The following is a 25,753-nucleotide window of genomic DNA, read 5'->3' on the forward strand; positions in this document are numbered from 1 at the left end:
AATACACACACTCCACACAGGCTGCCCCCTCCTCAGCTCAGTCACCAGGGACTTCCAACAAGGGCAAGCTCTCTTACTCCTGGGTGACAAAAAACCATTTGTTGGAGAATTTGATGAGTCACTACATGAACAAAGGCAACATTCATAAGTACCACAGCTGACTTTACAGTTCCCACGGAGAACAGAACCAGATGAAGAAACTTCTTGAAAAAATGTTGAGTCTATGAGAACTCACTTAAGTATAATGCTTCTATTTCTCATTTTTAACTATAACAATCCTTCCATCTTTTAACTATACCCATGACTCCTCCATGTCCATGAAGACTTGGGTGGGTCTGGACAGCTGCATCCATACTTTTCCGTATAATCACCAGAACAGTCCAAAGCAACCTGGCCTCAGGTCTGTCCCTTCCAGGCCAATCTTCTACTTCCTCATCATTAAAATAACAGCTGGCAAGATCCTTGTAAGAATTTTTTTTTTAATATTTTATTGATTTTTGTACAGAGAGGAAGGGAGAGGGATAGAAACATCGATTCAGCTGCCTCCTGCACACTCCCCACTGGGGACGTGTCCGCAACCAAGGTACATGCCCTTGACCAGAATCGAACCTGGGACCCCTCAGTCCGCAGGCTTGACGCTCCACCCACTGAGCCAAACCAGCCAGGGCTCCTTGTAAGAATTTTTAATATATATTTTTTTATAGATGATGAAATTGAGACCCATATACCTAATGCACAAGAGTTTGCCCGGGATCACGTCAGCAGCCCTGAAGCTAGGATTAAGACCCACACTTCTGATTCCCAGGCCAGAGCTCTTTCTTCCACAGTCAGATGACCTCCCCCACTGGCAGTTTAGATTTTAGGCCTCCCAGTGGAGGATTACAGGTATCTGAACAAGCCCAAGTTGAACATACTGGCATACTCAGGAGCAGTCTGCAGGCCTCTAGGCCTAGAGTCATGGTTGAATGCTTTCCTGCTCTTCCAGAGTCCTCAGAGCAGTTACCATTATGGTCCCTTAGCACCGGGTTCTAAGTGCCGGCACTTACAGCTGCGCCTGACCTGAGATCTGAAATACCTTTAGTTGCTCAAATCCTAGAATGGTTGGGCTCTGGGTTTCTTAGAGCAGTCTTTCCCTTATTCTGGGACAGGTTAATGTTCCACCATTAACAATTCTTAAATTGCCGCTGGTTACAGGTCTGCTTAGCCTGAATTGATATTTTAAAGCAAATTTAGAGGAGAAAAACAACAACTCATAGCTTAGTTTCATTTGTTGCTTTTCATCTCTATCTTAGGGGTTTAATTCTGCATCTCTGAACTACACCAAACTGTGTTGTTGTTGTTTTTTAAAATGAAGGTATTTACAATTGAGCGGCAGTACTGGTAGGGGGTAGAAGGAGGCCAATGACCGAGTGAGGGTCAGGGATGGGGAGCCTTAAAAGTTTCCATTTTAAAAAGGGATGTAAACCTTTACCCATGCATGCACTCATAATCCACCAATATAGGAATCTTCTCTGGAATCCTAGGTAGTGTCCAAAACAAATCGGGAATTCAATGCTGCCCTATTAGGCTACTCATGTTCTTGAAAGGGTACACAGTTCAGGGTTGAATTTCTGCCTAAGACAAGGGCCTCAAAGCCTTATCTAGAACACAGTAGCAACAATCAACCATTTTCCTCTCATCTACTATGATCGATAAGACATGGAGGTATATTTTGCCCACCATTGCCAATTACAGTCAACTCTTAAACACAAATAATAGGGGGAGAGAGATAGAAACCTCAATTATGAGAATCATTGATTGGCTACTCCTGCATGCCCCCTACTGGGAATCGAGTCCAAAACCCAGGCATGTGCCCTGTCGGGGAATCAAACCATGACCTCCTTGTTCACAGTTTTATGATGCTCAACCACTGAGCCACACTGGCTGGGCTTAGCAATATCTTAACAGAGATGTCTGAAGGTAAGTTGTCCCATCTCAGTCAAGTGCCTGAGTTCTAAATACCCCTTCTCAGCTCTGTCCTGTGAAACTGCCAGCTAATGACTGCTAAAGGCTAAGCTTTCAGTGGCTATTGGTCCCATACAAAGCGAGAAGACCTCCAGCTCTTTTTTGGGGGGGAGTGGTGGTGAGTATAATTTATCTGATAACAAAGAGGCCTAAAGTGAGGAGGAGGTACAGACGCCAATCCAGAGGTTGGCTCTAAAAGTTGTTGAGAGATAATCTGTGCTTGACTGATCAATCTGGCCAAGATCTCTCCAGGAAGATAATAAGGATCCTAGCGGGGTTATTCCTTAGTAGTTGAGGACTTTCTTATAACCCTCTGAGCCTCCCCATTAAACTCTCAGTGGAGAGAGTGAGAACATTGCTTAAAGTATACTTTAAGGAAAGGACCAAACCTGAAAAAGGAGTTGAGAAGTCAAAATTCAGATTATCGATGGCTGGAGGCATGGGAAAAAAGGGGAAGGCATTGGGTGACTTTTTCAAAATGATGTGAGCATTTCAAATAGAGACCATTTCAGCAGTCTGAATTCAGAATGAGGTGAATGGTCTTTGCAAAGTTCCCATCCCGGGAACCAGTGTCCTGGCTAACCTCTGGATATGATGGGGCAATTTTTTCCTGGGGAAAAGACGACAAAATTCTTTTACAGGACAAGATCTCCAGTGCTGCCAAGGACCTGAGCAAAATAAAATCTCTGTTTGGGAACTCACATGGCTTATAAATACAGACAATTAACCTTATAAGTTTTCTGGATTACCTCCTGATTCTAAAAAGTACTCACAGAAGCTTAAAGGTGCAATAGGAAGAATGAAAATTCATTAAGGAAACAAACATGCTGACGAATAAGAGATTCAGACATCAGTCACTGGTGAATGAAACCCTGGGAGGAAGAGAGTCTTTAAGAAATGATGCTGAATTAGGACCTAAAGTTTTTACGTTGCTGGATGACCTAACAAGCCAAGGGCACTCAATACCTTACTCAAAGGACAGCGAAAGCTCTGACAGTTCCAGCTGTCAGTCTAAGCCTTATTCTCCATCCACAACTCAAAAATGGCAACCAGTGCAGCCATGGTTCATCCCAGGACTGTCCCTACTTAGCACACTCTGCTTCTGCTACGGTTGTTTGTATGTGCCTCATCTTTTCAGGCCCTTAGAAGAGCCCCTGTCTTCTACTCTCTGTATTTTTCCCCACAACACCTGGCAGCAGGCTTTGCATGTTGTGGATCTCAATAAACATTTGATGCGTGAAGACTAAATGGACTGTTCTTCCTGACAGATGTTAACAGAAGAGGGGTCCTGGGAGAGCCTTGTTCCCAGAATGCTTGATTACCACCAGCCTGAATCAGGCCACAGCGGCCCTGCAAGCTAGTGTGAGCTCCCCAGGGGCTGGAGCATGCCTGCCCACCCTTGTGACCCCCTAGGCTCCTGGGACAATTCTACACAGAGAATGGTATTTGTTTACTAATAACTGGGAGAGGCATTCTCAGGAGCCGCTGCCAGGCCTCATGGCAATGTAAGACTGCAACAACTCCCCAACACTGGAGGGACTTATGGATTGCTGTTAGTTGGCTACATACCTGCTCATGCTTTTTACTTCCCTGACACTGAGTATAAAAGTGATAAAAATGTTTGCTGGATAAATGGTGATGTGCAGAATTGTTAATGCTTTTAGCCGCTTATTTGGGTACCAGAGGGATGTGAGATTCCTGATCGATATCCTCAAATTCTGGGGTTGCTCACCCCCGAGAGGAGGAAGATAGAGGTTCAGGTTAGGGTGGACAGTGGAGGCAGCAAAAGTCATGGTGGGAGAGATTTGTTCCAAATCGCAGCTTCCCTAGGGCCACTGGGAGTGTGGCAGTGGATGTATCTGTCTGAGTTCTTGGAAGGTCCAGAGAGGAAGGGCTTTTTGGACTCCCATCGGTGTGCCACCTGACTCTCAGTGGTCCCCTGCTCTAGAAAGAGAGCAGGCCCAGTTCTCTTGGCCTTATCCCATTCCTTAATTCTTAGAGCTCAAGTCTCAGTGTGTGGGAGGCAGAGGCCCTTCTACCACAAGGTGCTATCACCAGTTGCTAAAGGGAGTGCTGAAACCTCTAGTTAGGAGGGTCGCAGGCTGGCACCCTCTGGGGGACCACCCATCTGGTTCACTTTAAGAGCAAAGGGTGACCTCCTCACCTCACTTAGGCATAGTGACAGCTCTTGGAAGGAGTCATGAACCGTGGAAGCTGCAGACCTTGTTGGGAAAGGGATGCATTTATAGAGCAGAGATCACGGCTGCTGCCGAGTGCTGGGCTCCTGTCATCCAAGGGGGAGGTTCCCATGCTGCTCTATTCTGGATCCTAGAAGCACTCTACAGACAGCTTACCATGCAGTCAACAAACCTGTATTCTAAATGCACCAACTCAGCCCCCAAATGCTCTACTTTCTTGGCCCTTCTCAGCCCTCAGCAGGAACTGAATTCTCCATAGGCCCTGGTCCTACAATTCCCATTCACCCTTTCTCTCAAATGCTGATTTGGGTGGGAGGAAAAGCTTTAGTTATTACACAGAATAAGAGACAATCACCACGGTTAGAAAATCCAACAAGAAACAAGTGCTGGTGGGGTGAGAAATAGTTACAGATGCAGCGGCCTCCACCCTGAAAAATAACTCGGGATGTAATGGCCACCAAGCCTTGGAGATGGTCTTGGAACCTGAAGGAAAAAAGGATTTTCTTAAGTTTGATGGTCACTGTGGAAATGGCACTGTGGGGGAGACGGGGCTTTATTTGGGTGTGAGCTCCTCTCCCTGAGAAACTGACTGGCTCCGATCAGTCTGGTATGAAGACTTGAGCTGGATGGAAGCGTCACGGGAACAGTCAGCAGGAGAGTCTACCTAGATCCCCCTCTACCTGCATCCCAGCAGCACCCACCTCATTCCCTCACCCCTCTCCTGGCAGCAGCAAGAGGACAGACATCCTGCTGTTTGGGACAAGAGCCTTCCTGTTCCCAGCCTAAAAAACAGGGGCTTTGATACCAAGGATTCCACTTCCCTTTCCGAATCTCTGAATTTTCTAAGCCAAACCACCAGGGTAAAGAGCTGGCTGGCTGGTCAGTCCCCAGAGCAAATGCATTCAGAGTTCCCTTCCCAAAGTGAAGATCTGACGGCTCTGAAGGCAACTTACCCAGACCTACATCTATCTACGTCTTGCCTTGTACCCGGGGCCCCAGGCCGCTCCAGCCATTAGAAGAAAAATCCCTGTTTCTGTTTTCTTGCTAGAAAGGGTGGGAAGTAGAAAGCAGGACACGTACAGCCACAATGAGGAAGTCCAGCCAGCACCAGGCGTTGGTGAAGAACTTGACGAAACCATAGGCTGTCCACTTGAGCAGCATCTCCAGGATGAAGATATAGGTGAAGACTTTGTCAGCGTACTCCAGGACGGTCCGGATGGTCCTCCTCTGCTCAATGTAGATGTCCTCGAAGGCCTGAAAGAGAGGCAGCAGCTGCCTGTGGTGCCTAAGGGTGAACAAGCCCTGCCCTCGCCGCAGCTCCTCCCACCCATGGCTGGCAGCTTCCTGTCTCTTCCACTTTACTCCCCTGCTACACATGATTTAAAAAAAAAAAAAGTTTTATTGAGCTACACCATACAATTCAGCTATTTAAAGTGTACAGTAGCTTTTAGCATGGTCATAGTTGTACATCTATCACTGCCATCAATTTTGGAATATTTTCATTACCCCTGAAAGCCCACATCCTCTAGCTGCCACCCTCTAGTCTATCTCCCCTTAGTCCTAGGCAACCACTCATCTACTTTCTTCCTCTACAGATTTGCCTATTCTGGACATTTCATATAAATAAAGTCATATAACATGGGGTCCTTTGTGGCTCGCTTCATTCATCGAGCCCAGTGCTTTCAGAGTTTGTCCATGTTGCAGCACACATCAGTACTTCACTTCTTCCTGATGAATAATATTCCAGTGAATGGCTACACCACATTTTGTTCATCTTTCATCAACTGATGGACATTTGTGCCGTTTCTACTTTTTGGCTACTGTGAATGCTGCTGCTCCGGACGTCTGTGTACACGTTTTTATCTGGACATGCTTTCATTTCCCTGGGACATATATACCTAGTAGTGGAATGGCTAGATCATATGGTAACGCCATGTTTAATTTTTTGAGGAACTGCCCAACTGTATTCCAAAGTGGTCGCACCATTTTTTAATATTCCCACCAGCAATGTGTAAGGGTTCCAATTTGTTCACAATCTTGCCAATACTATATATTTATATGACAAAATATTTTCTCCTGTTAGCCCCTGACGTCACAGATACAGGTAGAGGGCCACAGGGCTGGGAGATAGTCAGGTAAAAAATTTTAGTACTACTTTCTTTCTCTGGAATTCCTGAATGAGGTAATTCTGATACAAAGGTATGAGCATTTCCATGTGCAGAGTGGTAGACTGTACAAGTGTGGTGCTAAGAGAAGAGATTTCCTCAAGTGTGAAAAAGAAAACCTGGAAGGTGGGAAAAAAGTCCCTTGTCACGCAAATGGAGGTGTGGGCTCTGAAGAGTTCTAGAAGGGCACAACTGGGCTGCCTGCAGACTCATCTTCCAAGGAGGAGGCACATGAACACCAGGTGTTCCGGTTCACTGGACAGTGGGGGCAGAGGTCATGGGTCCACAGTCCTCAGGATCTTGGTACAAATAAATCCCCTCAGTGAAAACAGCAACAGCTTCCATGTTGCTTCCCCTTAACTCCATTTGTAGAAATCCATTCTACAGCCCAGCACATGTGAGATGCCAAAAACTGATCTTTGTGTCACTGGAGGCTCTAATCCCCTTCCTCTGAAGCTTCATCACAACCACATTCTAGTCTTTACTGGGACAATTTAGCTATGGCTTCCCTTTGCTGTTTTTAAGTCTCATGCCTACTATTGGACGGGGCCTCGGGTACTGAGCCAAGTATCCCGTTTTATTCAATTATGATACATAAACATTGTCAAGGGTGAGTAGTAAACAAAGTTCGGAACATTTATTTCACTGCTGCTTTTTCTGTGGAGATGGGGAAGAGAAGGATCAAAGGATGGGGCATGCTCCCTGTTAGTTTAGGTTTCTGTTTACTAGGTTTGAAGAAGGACGGCAACACTAACACAACACCTTTCTCCAACCACTGGCCTTAGTCTGACCCTCCCTTTCCTGGAGGGCAGAGACCAGGCTGTCTGTCACCGTGGTGCCCACAGTGCCTCAGGAAGCGCTGAGTGAATGCCTGCTGATGCAGTAAAGGACTCAGGGGTGGGCAGAGCACTGGCTCCCCTTCACTCAGACCAAGGACACAAGCCACCATTTTTTGCCTCCAGGTTTCGTGCTGACACTTTCCTACATCAACCTGGTCCTTGGCATCCTTGGGCTCTTCTTTACCACATATTACTGCCTCTTTCTTATTCTACCTCACATCAGCAAAACTTCTCAAGGCCTTGGTGGGATCTGTAACACTGAATTTGGGGTTTCTCCCTTGTTATTTTCTTTGCTTCCAGATTAAGCTTTCATTCCACACCTACATAAATGTGCCCATCTTCTTTAAAAACATTTCAAAAATCTTAAATAAGATTTAATAATCCCTTAATAAACAGAAGGAAAGCATGTAGTGTCTCTAGTCCCTTCTGTCCTCAAATCTGCTCAACTAGGAAGCAGCCCCTCATCCCAGACCCTGTCCAGGTCTCCTCAGCTACAATCCAGCTCAGAGTGAAAGCAAATGCCAGAAAAAATGAGTCCTAGCAGCGGAGGAGACTGTGTGTTCAGTGCCTTCTAAGCCTCACTGATTAATGACCACGTACAACCACAGGAATAGAAATAACCCGTGTACCCGAGATCTAACACTCTAAATATCTGCTAAGGCCACAGGTTCTCCAAAGCCAGTAAGTTGTGAAGAGTGAGGGGGTGGAGGAACACTTCCTCCTCCGTACCCTGGGCAACTGAAAAGTAAAGAGCAAGAGACTTGGGGTATTAGATGAGAAAGGGAAGTTCATTTTAGGAAGTTGCTTAGGTTGGGGCAAACCAAGTGGTGAAGACACTTGGTAATTTGAATTCTCATCCTGATGAAAAGGCGGCCTTAGGGTTGAGAGTGATCATGCTGAGTCTAAAGATCAGGATGTGGATAAGTGTGGATTCTTATCCCAAAGGCTCAAAGCACCAGCCAAAGCACTTCAACAGACCATTATTCTCGGGCCCACAGCCAATCAGTGCTCTCAGAGAAATTGGTCTTGGGCCCCAGGCAGTCTTTCCCACTAGGTCCTATAAACCCTTCCCCAGCCAATCCCTCATCATATTCCCCTGGACCTCACCAGGGCGCCACTGCTGAGCAGAATCATGAAGATGATGAAGGTCTCAAACCAATTGTGCTCTACAATGAGGAAGCATGTTTTCCGCAGGATCCACCAAGACTTGCCCAGGCCTTCTTCGATGTTGACAGTGCAGCACTTGAATCGCCGGACACAACCTGGCACCAGGGGGAGAGGCAGGTCAGACCGTGAACATGCCCCACCCAGCCCTGCGCTCTCCTCCATCTCCCAGCCCCACCCGATGCTGCCCCACCACACAGCTGGCAGCACAGCAGATGAATCAGATCATCTGATTAAGAAATCAAGAGGCTAGCAGGGCTGAGGCCCTGCTGCAAGGCTGCCAGGGCCCTCTGGGGTTGGGAAGATGTCCCATGAAGTGAGGGAAAGAAAAGGGTACTCAAGAGGCAGACAGAGCCATGACAGAAAAGGCCTTTCTAATGGAAATTTTTGGATTGATGCCAAGAGAAAGTGGACAAAGAAAAGTTAGAGCCCTGGCCAGTGTGGCTCAGTTGATTGAGCACTGTCCCATGCAAAGGTTGCAGTTTCAATTCCAAGTCAGGGTACATGCCCAGGTTGTAGGCTCAAACCCCAGTAGGAGGCATGAAGGAGGCAGCCAATTGATATGTCTCTCTTGTCCATGTTTCTATCTCCCTCTCTCTTCCTCCCTCTATAAAATCAATAAAAACATATTAAAAAAAAAAAAAAGATTGCCTGGCCAGCATGGCTCAGTGGTTGAGCATTGACCTATGAACCAGGAGGTCATGGTTCAATTCCCAGTCAGGGCATATGCCCAGGTTGCAAGCTTGATCCCCAGTGTGGGGTTTGCAGGAGGCAGCCAATCAATGATTCTCTCTCATCACTGATGTTTTTTATTTAAAAAACTAAAAAAAAAGAAAGAAAGAAAGAAAAGAAAGAGCCTGGCCAGTTTCCTCAGTGGTTAGAGCATTGGGTCATGACTTCAATTCTGGTGAAGGGAATGCAACTCGGTTGCAGGCTTGATCCCTGGCCCTGGTTGGGGCATATGCACGAGGCAACCAATCAAAGTGTCTCTCTTACCAATGTTTCTCTATGTCACTCACTCTCCCTTCTATTCTCTTTAAAAATCAGTGGGAAAATGGGAAAAATATCTTTGGGTGAGGATTCACAAAAAAGAAAAAAAAGTTAGAGAATAGTTTGAGCAGGGCTCAGAGAAAACAAGATGGCGGCATAAGGTATACACCTGTACGTGCTGCCTCTCACAACCACACCAAAACTACAACTAAAAGACAAAATGAATATTACCCAGAACCATGGGAAAGCTGGCTGAGTAGAAGTTCTACAACTAGAAGGAAAGAAAAAAGCGCATTGAGACCGGGTAGGACGTGCAGAGGCACAGAAAAGCAGAGGTACGGAGGCGAGTGAATTGGGCTGGTGAGAGGGTGCGCTGTTTTTTTCAATTGGGAAGGAGATACAAGCTCCTGACTGCTCTGAACTCCAGTTTCTGGCAAGACTCTGAGGACCCAGACTCCTACAGGGAGAAACTGGACTGTCTGGCATCAGGTCAGAAAGTGAGGGTGGCTTTCTCACAGAGGTACTCGCAAGAATCATTGTTTACTGCACTGGGATGTGGGACGCGGAGACACAGAGATGGCTGACTGGCAGCCATCACTGTTTGCTATGCTCTGGTGACCCCATGAGACCCTGCCCCACCCAATTTACAAACCCACCCAAACTGTGCGCAACAGCTTTTGCATATGAATGCCCTGCCCTTTCCCAGCTTAACCTAACAAACTGCAGCTGGGTCAGACAGCGCCAAAACTTCCAAACCCCAAGCAAAGAGGAGAAATCTGCAGATCTTGCTGTAGTTCCTGCTGGGTGGCCTCAGGCAGTAGCTGACTTGCACTTCCTTGGAGATCCAGGAGCCAGTGTACCTAGTGGTCAGTGTGAGACGATACCAGATTTCAACTCCTCACATCCATAAGTGACACACTCAAGAGGCAGACTCAGTGAGCACCAAAGCCCCACTGAAGCAAGTCCTGCCCCATAAGGGTGTCTCCAGCACAGCAGTTCTTCCATTATAGACACAGCGGGTCCTCACAGCCAATTGGCCTGGAGGTCAATTCCTCCTAGTGTACCAACAGCAATCAAGGCTTAACTACACCAAGACTGTGCACTCAGCCCACAAAGGCGTGCACCAACAGTGTCCACCTCAGGTGATTGGGGAGGCTGAGCCACTGGGCCCTATAGGTCACCTACCACACAAAGCCACTCCATCAACACAGGGAAGCAGCCAAAATGCAGAGACAAAGAAACATGTCACAAATGAAAGAAATGGAGGAAAGCAAACTACTGGATATAGAGTTCAAAACCACAGTTATAAGGTTACTCAATCTTCTAGAAACCTCTGAGAAACTTAGTGAGACCTTCAAGGATCTTAATGAGAATGCCAAAAAAAAAAAAAAAGGAAAAGGACCGGTCAGAAATTAAGCATACACTGTCTGAAATAAAGAATAATATACAGAAATTCAACAGTAGACTAGAGGACCCCAAGAATCAAACCAAAGATTTGAAATATGAGGAAGCAAAAAACACCCACTCAGAAAAACAAAAAGAAAAAAGAATCCAAAAATATGAAGATAGTGTAAGGAGCCTCTAGGACAACTTCAAGCGTACCAACATCAGAATTATGGGGGTGCCAGAAGAAGAGAGAGATCAAGATATTGAAAACCTATCTGAAGAAATAATGACAGACAACTTTCCCTACCTGGTGAAGGAAATAGACATACAAGTCCAGGAAGCACAGAGAACCCCAAACAAGAGGAATCCAAAGAGGACCACACCAAGACTCATCATAATTAAAATGCCAAGGGCAAAAGACAAAGAGAGAATCTTGAAAGCAGCAAGAGAAAAACAGTTAGTTACCTACAAGGGAGTACCCATACAACTGCCAGCTGATTTCTCAACAGAAACTATGCAGACCAGATGGGAGTGGCAAGAAATATTCAAAGTGATGAACAGCAAGAACCAACAATCAAGATTACTCTACCCAGCAAAGCTATCATTTAGAATTGAAGGTCAGATAAAGAGCTTCACAGACAAGAAAAAGCTAAAGGAGTTCATCACCAGCAAACTAGGATTATATGAAATGCTGAAGGGTATTCTTTAAGAAGAGGAAGAAGAAAAAGGTAAAGATAAAAATTATGAACAACAAAGTGACAACAAATACATATCTATCAACAATGAATCTAAAAATCAAGTGAATAAAAAATCTGATGAACAGAATAAACTGGTGAATATAATAGAATCAGGGGCACAGAAAGGGAGTGGACTGACAATTCTCAGGGGGAATGGGGTGTGAGGGGTGTGGGAAGAGATTGGACAAAAATCTTACACCTATGGATGAGGACAGAGGTGGGGGGGTAAGGGTATGGGGCGGGGGGTGGGGAATCAGGTGGAGGGGAGCTGTGGGGGGGAAAAAGAGGAACATCTGTAATAATCTGAACAATAAAGATTTATTTAAAAAAATAAAAAAAAATAGTTTGAGCAGGGAAAACAGTATCAACTGCCCTCAAAATGATGAGGTGGGGAACAATGTTCTTCAAGAGAGCCACTGAGTCCCCACCCTCTCATACAACCAGTATCCCTAGCGACACTGTAAGCAGCAAATGCCCCGTGCCCCACCCCTCCTTGCCCCCCACCTTCTGTGAAGCAAGCTTCTGGGTCCAAGTATTCCTCAGGCTGTTCCACTGGGACCTCTTCTACTTCTGGCTTGATATCAATGGTACTTCCTTCAGAGGAGCTAGTATCATCCAGTTTCTAGATATGCAAGGAAAAGGGATCAAGATCAAGAGACTCTGGAGCAATATGTCCACTCTCCACTGACTTCTCCATACCTCTGGTGTGGATGATGTACTAGCTATAATTTTTCTCCTCAATTCTTACTCTAAAGTCATCATCATCCAACTCATGATGGGCAAACAATTACCACAGGGCCTTCAAAACCTCTGTCAGGATGTGATTTAACATTAGAACGCACTCACATATGACAGTAACCCACCCTAAACAAATGTGACCATAGGCTGGTCTCAGGGATTCCACTCAAACAGATTAATGGCAGGGAACTACTTGAGGGTATACTCCAGCCTCTGATCTAGATGATCCAGGAGCCATGGAGATAGATCCAGGAACACCTCAGGAATCTAAGTCACCTAGGGAAGGCCTAGAATGGCAATGGGGCGGGGGGTGAGCTGGCTATTCCAGATTCTCTCTACAAAGCCCATAGCTGAACCAACATCTGGAGCTGACAGAGCCCTGTTTGTTCTCACACAGGATCAAGGTTGGTTTCTAGGCTGGACCCTTACATCTTTGCTGCCTTCAGGATCTGATTCGCTGCTAACGTCCTCTGTGTTGACGTTCTCAAAATCGGACTCGCCTACAGCAATGGGCACCCGCACAGTTAAGTTAGGATTGTTGATGAAGGACATGTGGTCTTCATCAATAATGTACTTCTCCACGCTGCTGCCAATGCCACTGGTGGTGCCATTGCCATTCTTCTGGAAGTCTCCATTCCGGTGGATGTCCGCACCAGTGTGGTTGGCGATGCAGTTGGCCTTCTTATCGTACATCTCATCCAGAGGTTTCACTTCATCGGCCTCACGCTGCTTGAAGTGGGCCTGCATGAAGGCATGCACTTTCACTTTGGTCCAAGCCACACCCTTCTTGATACGGATGACTGAGATCTGTAGGTTGTTCATTTCTCCATCATCATCCGTGGCTGCCAGATTGTCTGCACTGAAGGAGCTCAGGAGCAAGGCCAGAAACAGGTTCAGCACCTGTACCAGTAGCATTAGGAAAAGGAGAGTGAATGGAGCATAGTATTAGGTAAGTTATCCATTAAACTAGGAAACTGGAAGCCTACAGACTTATGTAACACACTCAAGAATTTATATTGAGTTTTGCTTGGCCCACATAGTGTTTTAAATGCTGTGACTAGGTGAGCACTGTTTGATTTTTGGTTGTAATATAAGGAGTTTAGCACCTCTTTTCTTGGTTCTTTTATAGTTTTACATATACTAGTTAACTAGTATATATACGTATGTATGTGTGTGTGTGTACCTTGGTTACCTTCTTTATTAACAGAAACAGAAAAGTCTGTGTCCATTTTGGAAGAAAACCCCCCCCAAAAACAAAACCAAAAAGGTAGATATGAATTATCGGGGAACATCAAAGAGTGCGTAAATGCCAAATGCTCATGAGTAGTAGATGCCTTGGAGGACCCATGTTAGAAAAAATAGGCTTGGAGAGCCCTACTCTCATACAACAAACCAAGAAGGTAGAACTAAAATACATTTCATGTCATCTCATTTTAAAAATTAATTTTGTTTTCCTAACATTTATCAAAATAAAATAGTTTTACAAGACAGTGATGGTTCTGTTGTATATCTAAGTGTTAAGCCACTGGATGCAAGCTTTCTTTCTTTCTTTCTCTTTTAATTTCCTGTTTTACTATATTGGTCATTAAGGTTAATTATTTTTATTGAAACTTACTTTTGAAAAGTGGGAGAGGTGTTCACTTCCTGATTTATACTTGGCCCTTAATTTGTCACACTTCTGAAGAGTAAGGCATATGTTTTAAGTGGAGATAATAGTATGTACAGAGTGGGAGGGATGGAAACAATATATGAAATATACTTATCTGGATTATCTGGGCCATCTGTAGAATTAAAAAGGAGCATGTTGGTAATATGGGGGCGGGGTGAACTGGAGAGGGCTTTGAAGGCCAAATTGAGGGATTTGAATTTTAATCAGATCCACTATTGGTTCTTGAGCAAAGGAGTCACAGATGATTATATAGATTTGAGAAAGCCACTCCTTAGAAACTAGGAGTTAGGAGACATATTTGCACGAGTTGATAAGAATCTGGATTAGGCTATAATGATGTCAAATCTTAGAATGCACAAGAATCTCCTGTGGTGGGATGTTTGTTAAAACTACATAGTTCCTTGGCCTCACCTGAGATTCTGATCCAGTAGATCTGGTGTAGGGCCTGGGACTTGACCTTTTTAATGAGTGAAACTTGGGTGGTTATGATGTTGGTGGGCTTCTAGAAATACCGGATGGGTTATAGAAATGGAAATGGAGGGGCAGATCTTAGACTATGAAGAAAGATGTATATACAGAAAAGGAAGGAAGATGTATGAAAGACATCCAACATTTACTGGGAATGGAAAGAAAAGAGTCAGAAGAGAATTATAGTTTCAGATTCCTAGAGACTAGATGAGCAGAAGCAGTGAGCAAAGGGGAACCTGGGAAGGTGTCATCAGAAGAAGAAATAATAGGTGGCTTTCTCATGTGCTCAGGTTTCTGTAGACAGTCATGGAGAGCTGTCCTTGAGACAACTGAGAATGGGAGACCAGAGAAAGTGGGGTGAGTCAGGGCTGGTAAATGCTGATCCTACTACATACTAGAAGGTAATAGCTGTGTTCACTGAAGGACTGGAAAAACTACAGGAATTAGGCCTGAGGCAACAGTGGTTGGGTATGGAGAAAGGGAGAGATTAAAACAGAAAATATTACAGAAGAGGTGGCTATAGCTGGTTCAGAGGCTGGTGAGTAGGAACCCTCTACTGTAATGCTTCTCTATTGCAGAACAGGGAAGAGAACTAACATGGATGAGCTTATAAGGGATCCTCTGAGTGTGCCTTCTTCCAGTCCTCCTTCCTCCACACTTACAAGTGGGATTCGGCCTGATCTGAGAAATGGGTGCTCCCATGCACTTTAGTATGCATGTCAATTATCTGGGGATCTTGTTAAAAATGCAGATTCTGATTCAGTAGTTCTGGGGTGTGGCCTCTGGAGTGGGGCCTAAGTTCTGCATTCTCACACACTCTCAAGTGATCTCATTGTTGCTGGTCCTCAGATCACACTCTGAGAAACAAGGTGTTAAAATCTGTTGGTGAATGCTCTATATACAGAGGCAGAAAACAGCAGGCAGAAATATCAAAGTAAAGCAAGAAAGCAATCTGTCATTTTTACAAATTAAATAAAACCCTAAGATAGGTTAGGTCAGTGGTTCGTAATGTAGTGCAATTTTGCCAAGTAGGCGGCAATGTCTGGAAACATTTTTGGTTGTCACAACTTGGGGTTGGGGTCACTACTGGCCAGTGAAGAATAGAGGCCAGGGATGCTGCTAAATATCCTACAATACATAGGACAGTCCCACAACAAAGAATTATCTAACCCAAAACGGCAATAATGTCAAAGTTGAGAAATTCTGGTTTAGAAGACAGAAACTTTTGTAGTAGAAAGAGTATAGAGTTTGATGTCTAGTATCTAATACAAGCCCTGACATTTATCAACTATGTGAGTTTAAGAAAAGTCACTTTGCTGAGTTTATTTCCATAACTATGAAAAATGTTGGCAGGTTGTGGGGCTTATGACTCAGTAGGCCTCTGTAAATAGTAGCTTCCTTTCCTTATTTGTACCTTAGAGTTCTTGGGCCAAGAAAGAATAAAAACCAACACAGACATGGAAGATACTAGGAGGACTAAGCAGACTGGACTTCTAGGCTAAGGTAAGATGTACAAGTTAGTACTAACCACCAAGTTGCCAATAACCATGACCATCATGAAGACAATGAGGCACATGGCCTGGCCTGCCACCTCCATGCAGTCCCACATTGTCTCGATCCATTCCCCGCACAACACTCGAAAGACAATGAGGAAGGAATGAAAAAAGTCATGCATGTGCCACCGAGGGAGTTCACAGTCCTGGTTGATCTTGCAGACACACTCTTTGTAGCTCTTTCCAAAGAGTTGCATCCCCACCACAGCAAAGATGAAGACAATAATGGCCAGCACCAGGGTCAGGTTGCCCAGGGCACCAACTGAATTTCCAATAATCTTAATCAGCATGTTCAGGGTGGGCCAGGATTTGGCCAATTTGAAGACTCGGAGCTAAGGGAAAAAACAAACAAACAAAACAAAAAACAAGTGATACTCCATCCATTTTCTTACCACATGGCTAAAATAAAAGCATAAAATATTAATAAGATCAGCTTAAATTTATTGAGCACCTTGGGAAATTCCCAGGACTTTCTAACAGTCTTGGACTAAGATGGAAGAAACTGAGGAACAAATAAGGGAAAACTGATTAATTTTACAGGAAGTGAAAGATTTAGAAGTAGGAACCACAAATACTGGCTTTAGTCCCTGAGCCAACCTACTTTTTAAAAAAGCCATACATGAACATATCTTTTTCCTATTATTTTTCCCTCCCTCAATTTTTCAAGGGACATATCAAGGAAAATGTGATATGTAGTGAACCAAAAGATTAGTATGGTAAGGACAGTGACAATAAATTATCTGTCCCCTTAAAAAAGCATTTAAAACTTCTAAATAGCTGCTTTTTTGCTTGCCAATAAATAATCAATGGATGATATGAAACTTGGCGATATGTTTGGAATAATTCGGAAGGAAAGCACAACCTCCAGGAAGGGGCGGTTCCACATGTCAAACATCTTCAGAAAAGGGACTATACCTAGTACAGGGTGGGGCAAAAGTAGGTTTACAATTGTTTGTATGGAAAATAATACAATAATTAATAAATAATAATACAAGAATACACTGTGTTTCATGTACTCACAACTGCAAACCTACTTTGCCCCACCCTGTGTTGATATCAATTCAGAGGACAGAACTTTTGTATGTCAATCATGAAATTTCTATATTCTATATTCATTCATGTGAAAAGATTACAAGGTCTTGGCTAACAGCCTGAGAATGCATAAAGACTACGAATGGAATGATAATAATGAGGTTATCATCAGATGTCGTAAGTTAACAACTAAAAGATAATGTAACAGGAATTCTAGTAGAAGCAACAGCATTGATTTAAACATTTTTATTTTATTTTATTGAAAACTTTAGTCTTATCTGAGGGTTCAAGATTTACCAGATGTTGCTCTGTGTATATCTGGGTCACTCATATTTTTTCCTCTTGACTGGATTCTAATTTATTAAGAATATTAGTGCTAAGCCTTCTATGTTTTAATCCTGCTTCTCATTTTGTAGATAATGAGAACTGTTCTCAAAAAGTCTACTGTGGGCTGGATCCTAACCAAAGACTAGTAAGCAGAGGTTCCAGAAACTTGGCAGATGTTAAATTTGTGACTTGAACTGAATGAGATCTCTATTTTACAAGTATTTCTACTCTACTCCAATTCTCTTACTTAGATATGCTGACTATCCTGATGAAAAAAACCTTAAATTCTTTCAGCTGCAAGTGCACAGGTATCTTCCCAATAGGGAGAGAGAAATCTAAGCCAGTTCTGATGCTTTGTCTGAGTGGGATCCACAAAGCTTCTCAAGAAACTTAGCACATCACTTATGCTTATGCTAATGGGAAATTATTCTGAAGATACTGTTACTATTCTTTCAGAGTCATTTTAGTAATTACACATTAACTTCTTCAAATACATAGATTTAAAAAATCCGTCTTAGTTAATGACATGGAAAACAAAGCCAGTGTTCAACAGCTAATATCCAATATTTATTTTTTAAAGATTATTTTATTTTCATTTTCTGGAAGGAGTCACCAAAATAGAAGAAATGAGGAAAGCCATCTTTGAATAAGGAGGAATTTTTGCCATTTCAGAGAGATGTTCGGATAAAGAAATAGGTTCACAAGCAAATCCAAATAGGATCTCAGAATAGTCCTTGAGAGCCCTCCTTCATTTTTTACATGAATCATTACCTTATGAGGAACTTCCTAAAATTGATATCTGCTTGTTGATTGATTTTAAAAACTAACTTCTATATTAGGTGTTTAGCAGGACAATTTTCAAGATTTTATTAGCTAAGCCAATAAATAGCCAACTGGAACTGGGAGTAGAATATAGCTAAGGATTTTAAAAAATCAAATTAACTTATGCAAAACTCTTTCTAGTATTTGCAAGATAGGAAATGTAAAAAGAAATTGGAGAAATGTGGAATACCAATCGGAAAGATCGCAGCACCGAAAGCCCCTCCACATCTGCTAGACTCAGTTCCATTAAACTGAGGGAGACAATAAATCCGTCAAAAATGTTCCAACCTTCTTGGAAATAATAGTAGGGATCCATGGCTATGAGCTTCAGAAACATTTCCGCTGTGAAAATTCCAGTGAAAACCTGAAGGGGGAACGCATGGGTTAAGAAAAAGAAATAACAGGAGAATGGCTTTATCACCATCTTTGAATATAATATATCCAAGAAGCCTTAAGAGCCAGCCTTGGTTAGATTCTGCATCTGAGGAATCAATATCTGGATGTCCCATGACCATGCCACATGATGCAGGAAAGTCTTATTTTTATTTTTACTTTTTAATTTATTGATTTCAGAGAGAGAGGAAGGGAGAGGGATAGAGAGATGGAAACATCAATGAGAGAGAAACACTGATCAGCTGCCTCCTGCACGCCCCCTACTGGGGACTGATTCCACAACCCTGGCATGTGCCCTGATAGGGAATTGAACCAGTGACCACCTCTTGGTTCATGGGTCAATCAATGCGCAACCACTGAACAACCCTTTCTTCCCTCCCTCCCTCCCTCCCTCCCTCCTTTCCTCCCTTCCTTCCTTCTAAATATTTTTTATCCACTGAGAGAGGAAGGGAGAGAGAGATTGAGAGAGAGAGACAGAGACATTGATTTTGTTGTTCCACTTATTTATTGGTTGCTTGCTCCTTGTATGTGCCCTGATGGGGGATCGAACCCAATAACCTTCGCATATCTGGACAATGCTCTAACCAACTGAGCTACCTGGCCAGGGCCTTATTTTCCTCTTGAATGAAGTACTCAGCCCTAATGCTTCCATCTTTGTTGCCAGAACCACCCAAATCACATTATTTAAATGTAGCTGAAAAATGATTCTAAGCAGTGAGAATACCACACAGGTGACTGCTTCTAAAGGGTCGGCAGTCATTTGAGTATGTATGCTTGGGTTTGCCTAAATAAGTAAATAAAAAATCACTCCTTGTTTTATAATTTTATTAGGAAAATATAGCATTATTTCTGATTTAATATTATGTCTTATCAAATGTAAACATATGCTACAGGATTTCTTGTTTTAAACAATAAAGCAATAGAACATTGCTAAAAGTGTACAAAATACAGGAAAAACATCCATAGTCTCACCACCTTGCATCCAACTATCCTTTTTATATATCCCCTTTCTGCTTTTTTCAGATGCGCACACATTTTGGCAAAGTTGTAAAATCGCTGTTACCTGTCTCCCAGTCCTCTGCCTGACAGAGCACCCTGTGCTGCCTAATGCCTCTGTGTCCCACGGGCTTAGTCACATGACAGGCAGTAGGGAAGTAAAATGCCATGAGCAAACCAGTTCCCTCGCTCCACACTAACCTCGTGATGTCAGACTCTTACTGAATATTATGTTTTTTAGAGGTGAAGACTTTAAATGCAATAGATTTAAAACTGACAATAAATTAGTACTTATAACCACTTGGTTACCAAATTTACACATGAAGGAGTTTAAGAAAAATGTTAAAGAAAAGGTCTGAGGAGAGAATTAAAAATAGTGAAAAGTACCTAGATTACAGATATTGTGGAAATATACTGAATTGATGTATAGAAATTTAAAAAACCCCAGAATGACTTGAAGGATAAATATCAAAATAGATTAAGTGAGCTACCAGTTTTGGGGGTCCATATACTTTTCTGTGGCTCCCCATTTTTCTACATTGCAGATACAATACTAGTATTCTTTTTTTTAAAAAATATTTTTTTATTGATTTTTTACAGAGAGGAAGGGAAAGGGATAGAGAGTTAGAAACATCGATGAGAGAGAAACATCGATCAGCTGCCTCCTGCACACCTCCTACTGGGAATGTGCCCGCAACCAAGGTACATGCCCTTGACCGGAATCGAACCTAGGACCCTTTAGTCTGCAGGCCGACACTCTATCCACTGAGCCAAACCAGTCAGGGCTACAGTACTAGTATTCTAAAATGGAAAGAAAATATTACCTGAAGAGATCCACTTAGGCAAAATCAAAGTTCATAAGGCAAGCTAAGTATCTGCAGATAAAACATCTTGCTAAACGAGGTCAGGGAAAGTTAGGGCAGCTAGTCAATTCCGGACACACATTTTACCCTTAGTGTAAACCCATCAAAGGTTTCTCTACACAGACATGTTCATCTGCTTAATGCACCCCAGGTGGAAGCTGCATTTGCTGTCCCACAGGCTCCTGGTGAACACACAGGAAGTGCCCAGTAATAAGCACTGGCTGACTGACTACGGAGTATCCGTACTGTGGGAACCTGGTCCCTATGAGAAAATTAACGATGGCACATTTCTGTGGTGCTGCCTTCCAATGGGGTGAATGGCCCCCAGATGCCTGGTACGAATGTCTAGGCCAGAGACCAGCAACCCTGTTGTTTCAACACAGTGTGCTGCCATCATTTGGGGTTTGGGTGAAAAATTTGCAACCATTGGCTGCATGAAGAAATGACTTTTTTTTTTTTTTTAAACAGAAGAGTAGATTTATGGTTATCCCTACGATGTCATTCTTATTTGCTCTGAGATATGCTTCTTGAAGCGGATAAAGAAGAATTATGCGAGTAAGCAGTGAATCAACAACTGTACATAAATTTCCCTCTTGTGAATGTCATCAAATATTCATCTAGGAATTTATGTTCTAATGCAGCAGTTCTCCAGGTGTAGTTGAGGATCGCTGGGGTCCCTAAGACCTTTTCAGAGGGCATGAGGTCCTCCCTTTTGCAACTGTGTGAGGCCAGGTTTTCTTCTTTTTTTTTAAAATTTATTTTATTTTTTAAAAAAATATATTTTATTGATTTTTTACAGAGAGGAAGGGAGAGGGATAGAGAGTCAGAAACATCAATGAGAGAGAAACATCAATCAGCTGCATCCTACACACTCCCCACTGGGGATGTGCCCACAACCAAGGTACATGCCCTTGACCGGAATCGAACCCGGGACCCTTCAGTCCGCAGGCCAACGCTCTATCCACTGAGCCAAACCGGTTAGGGCCAGGTTTTCTTCTTATGCTTCAGCCAAAACAATACATTACAAAGGACTGAATACATAAGCAGATAAGAGAATCTAACTATCTCCTATTAAACCAGACATGAAAGATATTTGCAAAAATGTAAACAATGACTTTTTTTCCTTAGAAAATATAACTTTATCCCATAAAATATGTTATTTATGTAATTACATAAATATGTTATTTATGTAATTACAGTACATTACTGTGATTTTAAATAAATATTTAAGATTCTCATTGGCTTTAATTTCAAATATGGTAAATACCAATAGATATTAACTATCATAAACAAAAGTTTTTCAGCTCTTTTTAAGAGTGTAAAGGGGTCCTAAGACCAAAAAAAGATTGGGAACTGCTATTCTAATAGAATGTTCTGAATTTAGAGTTGGCATATCTTTTTATTTGGAGCAAACCCCAGACTTTTGAAAAGTATTTAAAAAGAGGTATGCCTAAGAGGCTACAAGGACACAGATGAAAGAAAAATTAAAATATAAAAAGAATTCCTTACGGTTGAAAATCTAGCTAAGCTGTGGTTAAGCCAGCTGTGGGCAAACTACGGCCCGCGGGTTCGGCTGTTCTATCCGGCTCGCGGAGCCGAAAGAGCGGAGGGTTCTCTTGCTCTCCCCTCCGCTCCTTTACTTTGAATTTATATTAGTTCACACAAACACTCCATCCATGCTTTTGTTCCAGCACTCCGGTCCAGTTTAAGAATCCATTGTGGCCCTCAAGTCGAAAAGTTTGCCCACCCCTGGTAGTCAAGAAATGATAACATGTATATTTGGTAAAGAAGGGCAATAACTTTTTCCTTTTTTTGCTTAGAATCTCAGAAATGAAACTTACATGCCCTTCTTTCCATATTCCCAAGCCCTCAAATGGTTCAGTCCTAAATCCCTCGGGTGGGCGTCCACGTGGAGGGAGGCCGGTGCCAGGTGCTGGGGCCTAAGCAGGGCATCTGTGCACGGGAGCAGCCCAATGTGAGGCGCTCAAGTCTAAGTGGGGTAAGGGAAACAAGAATGTGTGGAGTGGCCTGGTCCGGGTGTCAGAGCCTGAGAAGTATGAGGAGGGGTCCACATGGAGGACACTGGTGTGGGAGCTGGAGAGCCCAGCCTAGGGAGTCAGAGCCTGAACAGTGGGAGGGCATCCAGCTGTCAGAGGTAACAGTGGCTTTTGATCATGTAAGTTAACACAGATAGTAAAGACAATGGCAACCAGGCTTCTTTTTGTTAGATAAGGAGCTACAAACATAGGAAGGAGAAAACCAGAACGAATCCTGCAGTGCTGGGTTAGAATTGGAAGTGACAGCATGAACTCACGGTGTTCAGTATATACAGTTAGCTTGAGAGCAACAGCTACCCCTGCGCTGAGAGGGCCTAGGCCTGCACACTGCTCCAATAGATCCTCCCTCCTAAATATCATTTTCCACTAAAGCAGGGCTCCTTGGGAAATGGCTGATTCCAGGCCTGAGGCAGGAAAAAGATAAAATTAGCTTGGGAAATCTTGTGATACCAGGAAACAAGGAAGTAATGAGGATAGGATGAAAAGACCCAGAAGCCAGCCTGTAGGGACTCCCATTGGCCCAATCTGGAATGGTGTAAACATTGAAGTAAATGACAGTAATGGGTTATAACCCATTGGATAACATTGAAAACCATGAATCCATACTGATATCCTATATAATAAAGAGGTAATATGCAAATTGACCATCACACCCTCACACAAGATGGCCGCCCCCATGTGGTCACAAGATGGGCGGCAGGGGAGGGCAGTTGTAGGCGATCAGGCCAGCGGGGGGGGGGGGGCAGTTGGGGGCAACCAGGCCAGCAGGGGAGGGCAGTTGGGGGCAACCGGGCCAGCAGGGGAGGGCAGTTGGGGGGGACCAGGCCTGCAGGGGAGGGCAGTTGGGGTGAACCAGGCCGTCCAGGGAGGGCAGGTAGGGGTGACCAGGCTGGCAGGGGAGGGCACTTAGGGGTGACCAGGCCAGCAGGGGAGGGCAGTTGGGGACAATTGGGCCGGCAGGGGAGCAGTCAGGCGTCGATCAGGTTGGCAGGGAAGTGGTTAGGGGATGATCAGGCTGGCAGGCAGGTGAGCGGCTGGGAGCCAGCAGTCCCGGATTGTGAGAGGGATCAGGCCTAAACTGGCAGTTGGACAGCCCCTGAGGGATCCTAGATTGGAGAGGGTGCAGGCTGGGCTGAGGGACACCCCCCTTCCAGTGCATGAATTTCATGCACCGGGCCTCTAGTAAATAAATAAAGGAGTGAATCAAAAATTTAATGAAGAACAGAAAATTCAGATAGTTTTAAAGTACCTTTATCACAAATGCTTATTAATTATAAATGGTAAAGAGTAACTTTACAGGGGAGAAGCCTGGCAGGCACCTCCTCAACCAAGTCACCAACATCACCAGTAATGACACAAATGAAAAGTGTGTGCCACCTGGCAGATGCAATGAGAAGACAGCCTCACTTGTGTGATATTCCTGCCAAATGCATAGCTTGAGCCTAATCATGAGGAAGCATCAGACAAACCCAAACTGAGTGAATTCTACAAAATATCTGGCCTGTAGTCTGCAGAAGTGTCATGGTCATGAAATTCAAAGGAAGATTGTGGAACCCTCCCAGGCTGAAGAAGATGAAAGAGAGAGGACAACTAAATGCAACATGTAACTCTGAAACGGAATCCTTTGTTATAAAGGATATTACTGGGACCCGCTGGAAAAACTTGAAGAGGCCTGAGAATTAAATGGCTGCAATGAATCCATGTTAAATTTCCTGACTCGGATGGTTAAATCAAGGTTCTGTGGGAGAATGCACTTGTCCATAAAAACACACACACTAAAGTATTCGGGTGTGTCAGCAACTTACTCTCAATAAAAAAATTGTATACTATACTTGAAATTTCCCAGTATGATTGTTTAAAAAAAACCCCACCTTATAAACCTACTGTTGTGTTCAATTGGTTGCAAAAAAGGCAAGAAAAGAATCATGAAAAATAATACAAAAGTTGTGTAAGTCACATAGCTGCCCTGGGCTTCAACTTCCTTTAGAAAACACAGGGGTTGGATTGAATTATCTGTAAGGTTCCTTCTATTACTAGAGTTTTCTTGTGGGGAGGGCAGAAGAGGCAGGGATTATAGGTTTACAGAACACTGTTCTCATCTTCCCTCAGAAATACCCATCTGCACCTCGACAGACAGACACACCTAACCACTGTCCCATTCCCACAATAAGACAAGGTTGTGCTCACATCTGGTTAATGTCACCTTTTCTTGCCCTCTTTTTCTCAGGTTTCTATCAAAGACTCTGCCCAACTCTCCAAGCCTTTGAAAGTTCTCCTACTGAGTTACACTAATACAGTTCCTAAGATTTATAGAGGACTTTTCATGATTCCAAAAACTTTGGTTTAAGATCTCATTTTATCCTCCCACCCACTGATGGATGACATGGTATTAGCTTCATTTTATAGATCTACAACATTTCTGGACAGAAATTAATGGCTGATTTAAGGTTAAACAGTATCAAACAGGAATCAAAACCCAAACCTTCTGACTTCTAATTCTGTGTTCTTTCTGCCAAACTCGGCACGTGTGTTAACTGGCAGAAAAGTGTATTTTTGAGCTTATGTTATTATTCAGAAAACACTCATAATGCAAGTTTTCCCGAGGTCCAGCACATGTCCAACTGCCTCACTTGGCATCGTCACTCTGAATAAACAGACATCTCATTCTGAATACATGCAAATAGAATTCTTGATTTAAAACTCCAAACCTGTGCCTTCCTCAGTCATGCCATTTTCCCTGCAGTAACTAACCCCCTAAGTCGAGGCATTATTCTTCATTTCTTTCCTGTTACCCTCACATGTAACCCGTCAGCCAGTCCAAAGCAACCTGACCATGCACTACTCTCCATCCCCATCACTAATTGTACCCTTACTTTCCCCCTTGAAACCCCACCCCACCCAGTGCTTGCTTATTGTAGAACCTGATTCTGGTTAGTGTGCCTCATGGATTCCCTAAATATTACGACCTTCTCTCATCTCCTCTTTCTTCACCAATGGTTCTGGGCAAAGTCTTCTGAATGCTCACAACTGTAATTTAGGTGTGGCCCTAAATCTCTTCAGGTTTTTAAGAAAGGGAAAAATCATGTTATTTGCTGGTTTGAGGGCCATTCTTCAGGTAATAGGTGAAAAGGTCTCTCATATTCCCTTGGAAATTGAGAACCTGTTCTGTAAAAAGCAAGTAAAAGTAAAGACTTTGAGAAAAAAAAATGCTATAAGGAAAATAGCAGCAGCAGCACCAACAACCAACAAAATCCATCAAGTCATATTTCTTATTATTTAACTCATGGCTAATAAAATAAAACTTATATCAATATAATATTGTTGATTGACTCAAAATTCTGCTTGATGGCCA

The 25,753-nt window shown here is 43.4% G+C and overlaps 1 protein-coding gene across 2 annotated transcripts in view; it reads right to left on the reverse strand.

The window, feature by feature from the left end:
• Window positions 1-25,753, reverse strand: part of SCN8A (sodium voltage-gated channel alpha subunit 8) — a 196,498-nt gene that overhangs the window by 20,083 nt on the left and 150,662 nt on the right. For both annotated transcript variants that reach the window (XM_080662798.1, XM_080662797.1), the window contains exons 15-20: window positions 18,283-18,456; window positions 15,887-16,243; window positions 12,651-13,121; window positions 11,988-12,105; window positions 8,314-8,468; window positions 5,283-5,456 (exon numbers count right to left, since the gene is read on the reverse strand). In XM_080662798.1, the coding sequence (XP_080518924.1) occupies window positions 5,283-5,456; window positions 8,314-8,468; window positions 11,988-12,105; window positions 12,651-13,121; window positions 15,887-16,243; window positions 18,283-18,456 (1,449 nt within the window). The remainder of the gene's footprint in view (window positions 1-5,282; window positions 5,457-8,313; window positions 8,469-11,987; window positions 12,106-12,650; window positions 13,122-15,886; window positions 16,244-18,282; window positions 18,457-25,753) is intronic.

This window comes from Plecotus auritus, assembly GCF_963455305.1.
Source record: "Plecotus auritus genome assembly, chromosome: 3".
Taxonomy (NCBI): Eukaryota; Metazoa; Chordata; class Mammalia; order Chiroptera; family Vespertilionidae; genus Plecotus; species Plecotus auritus.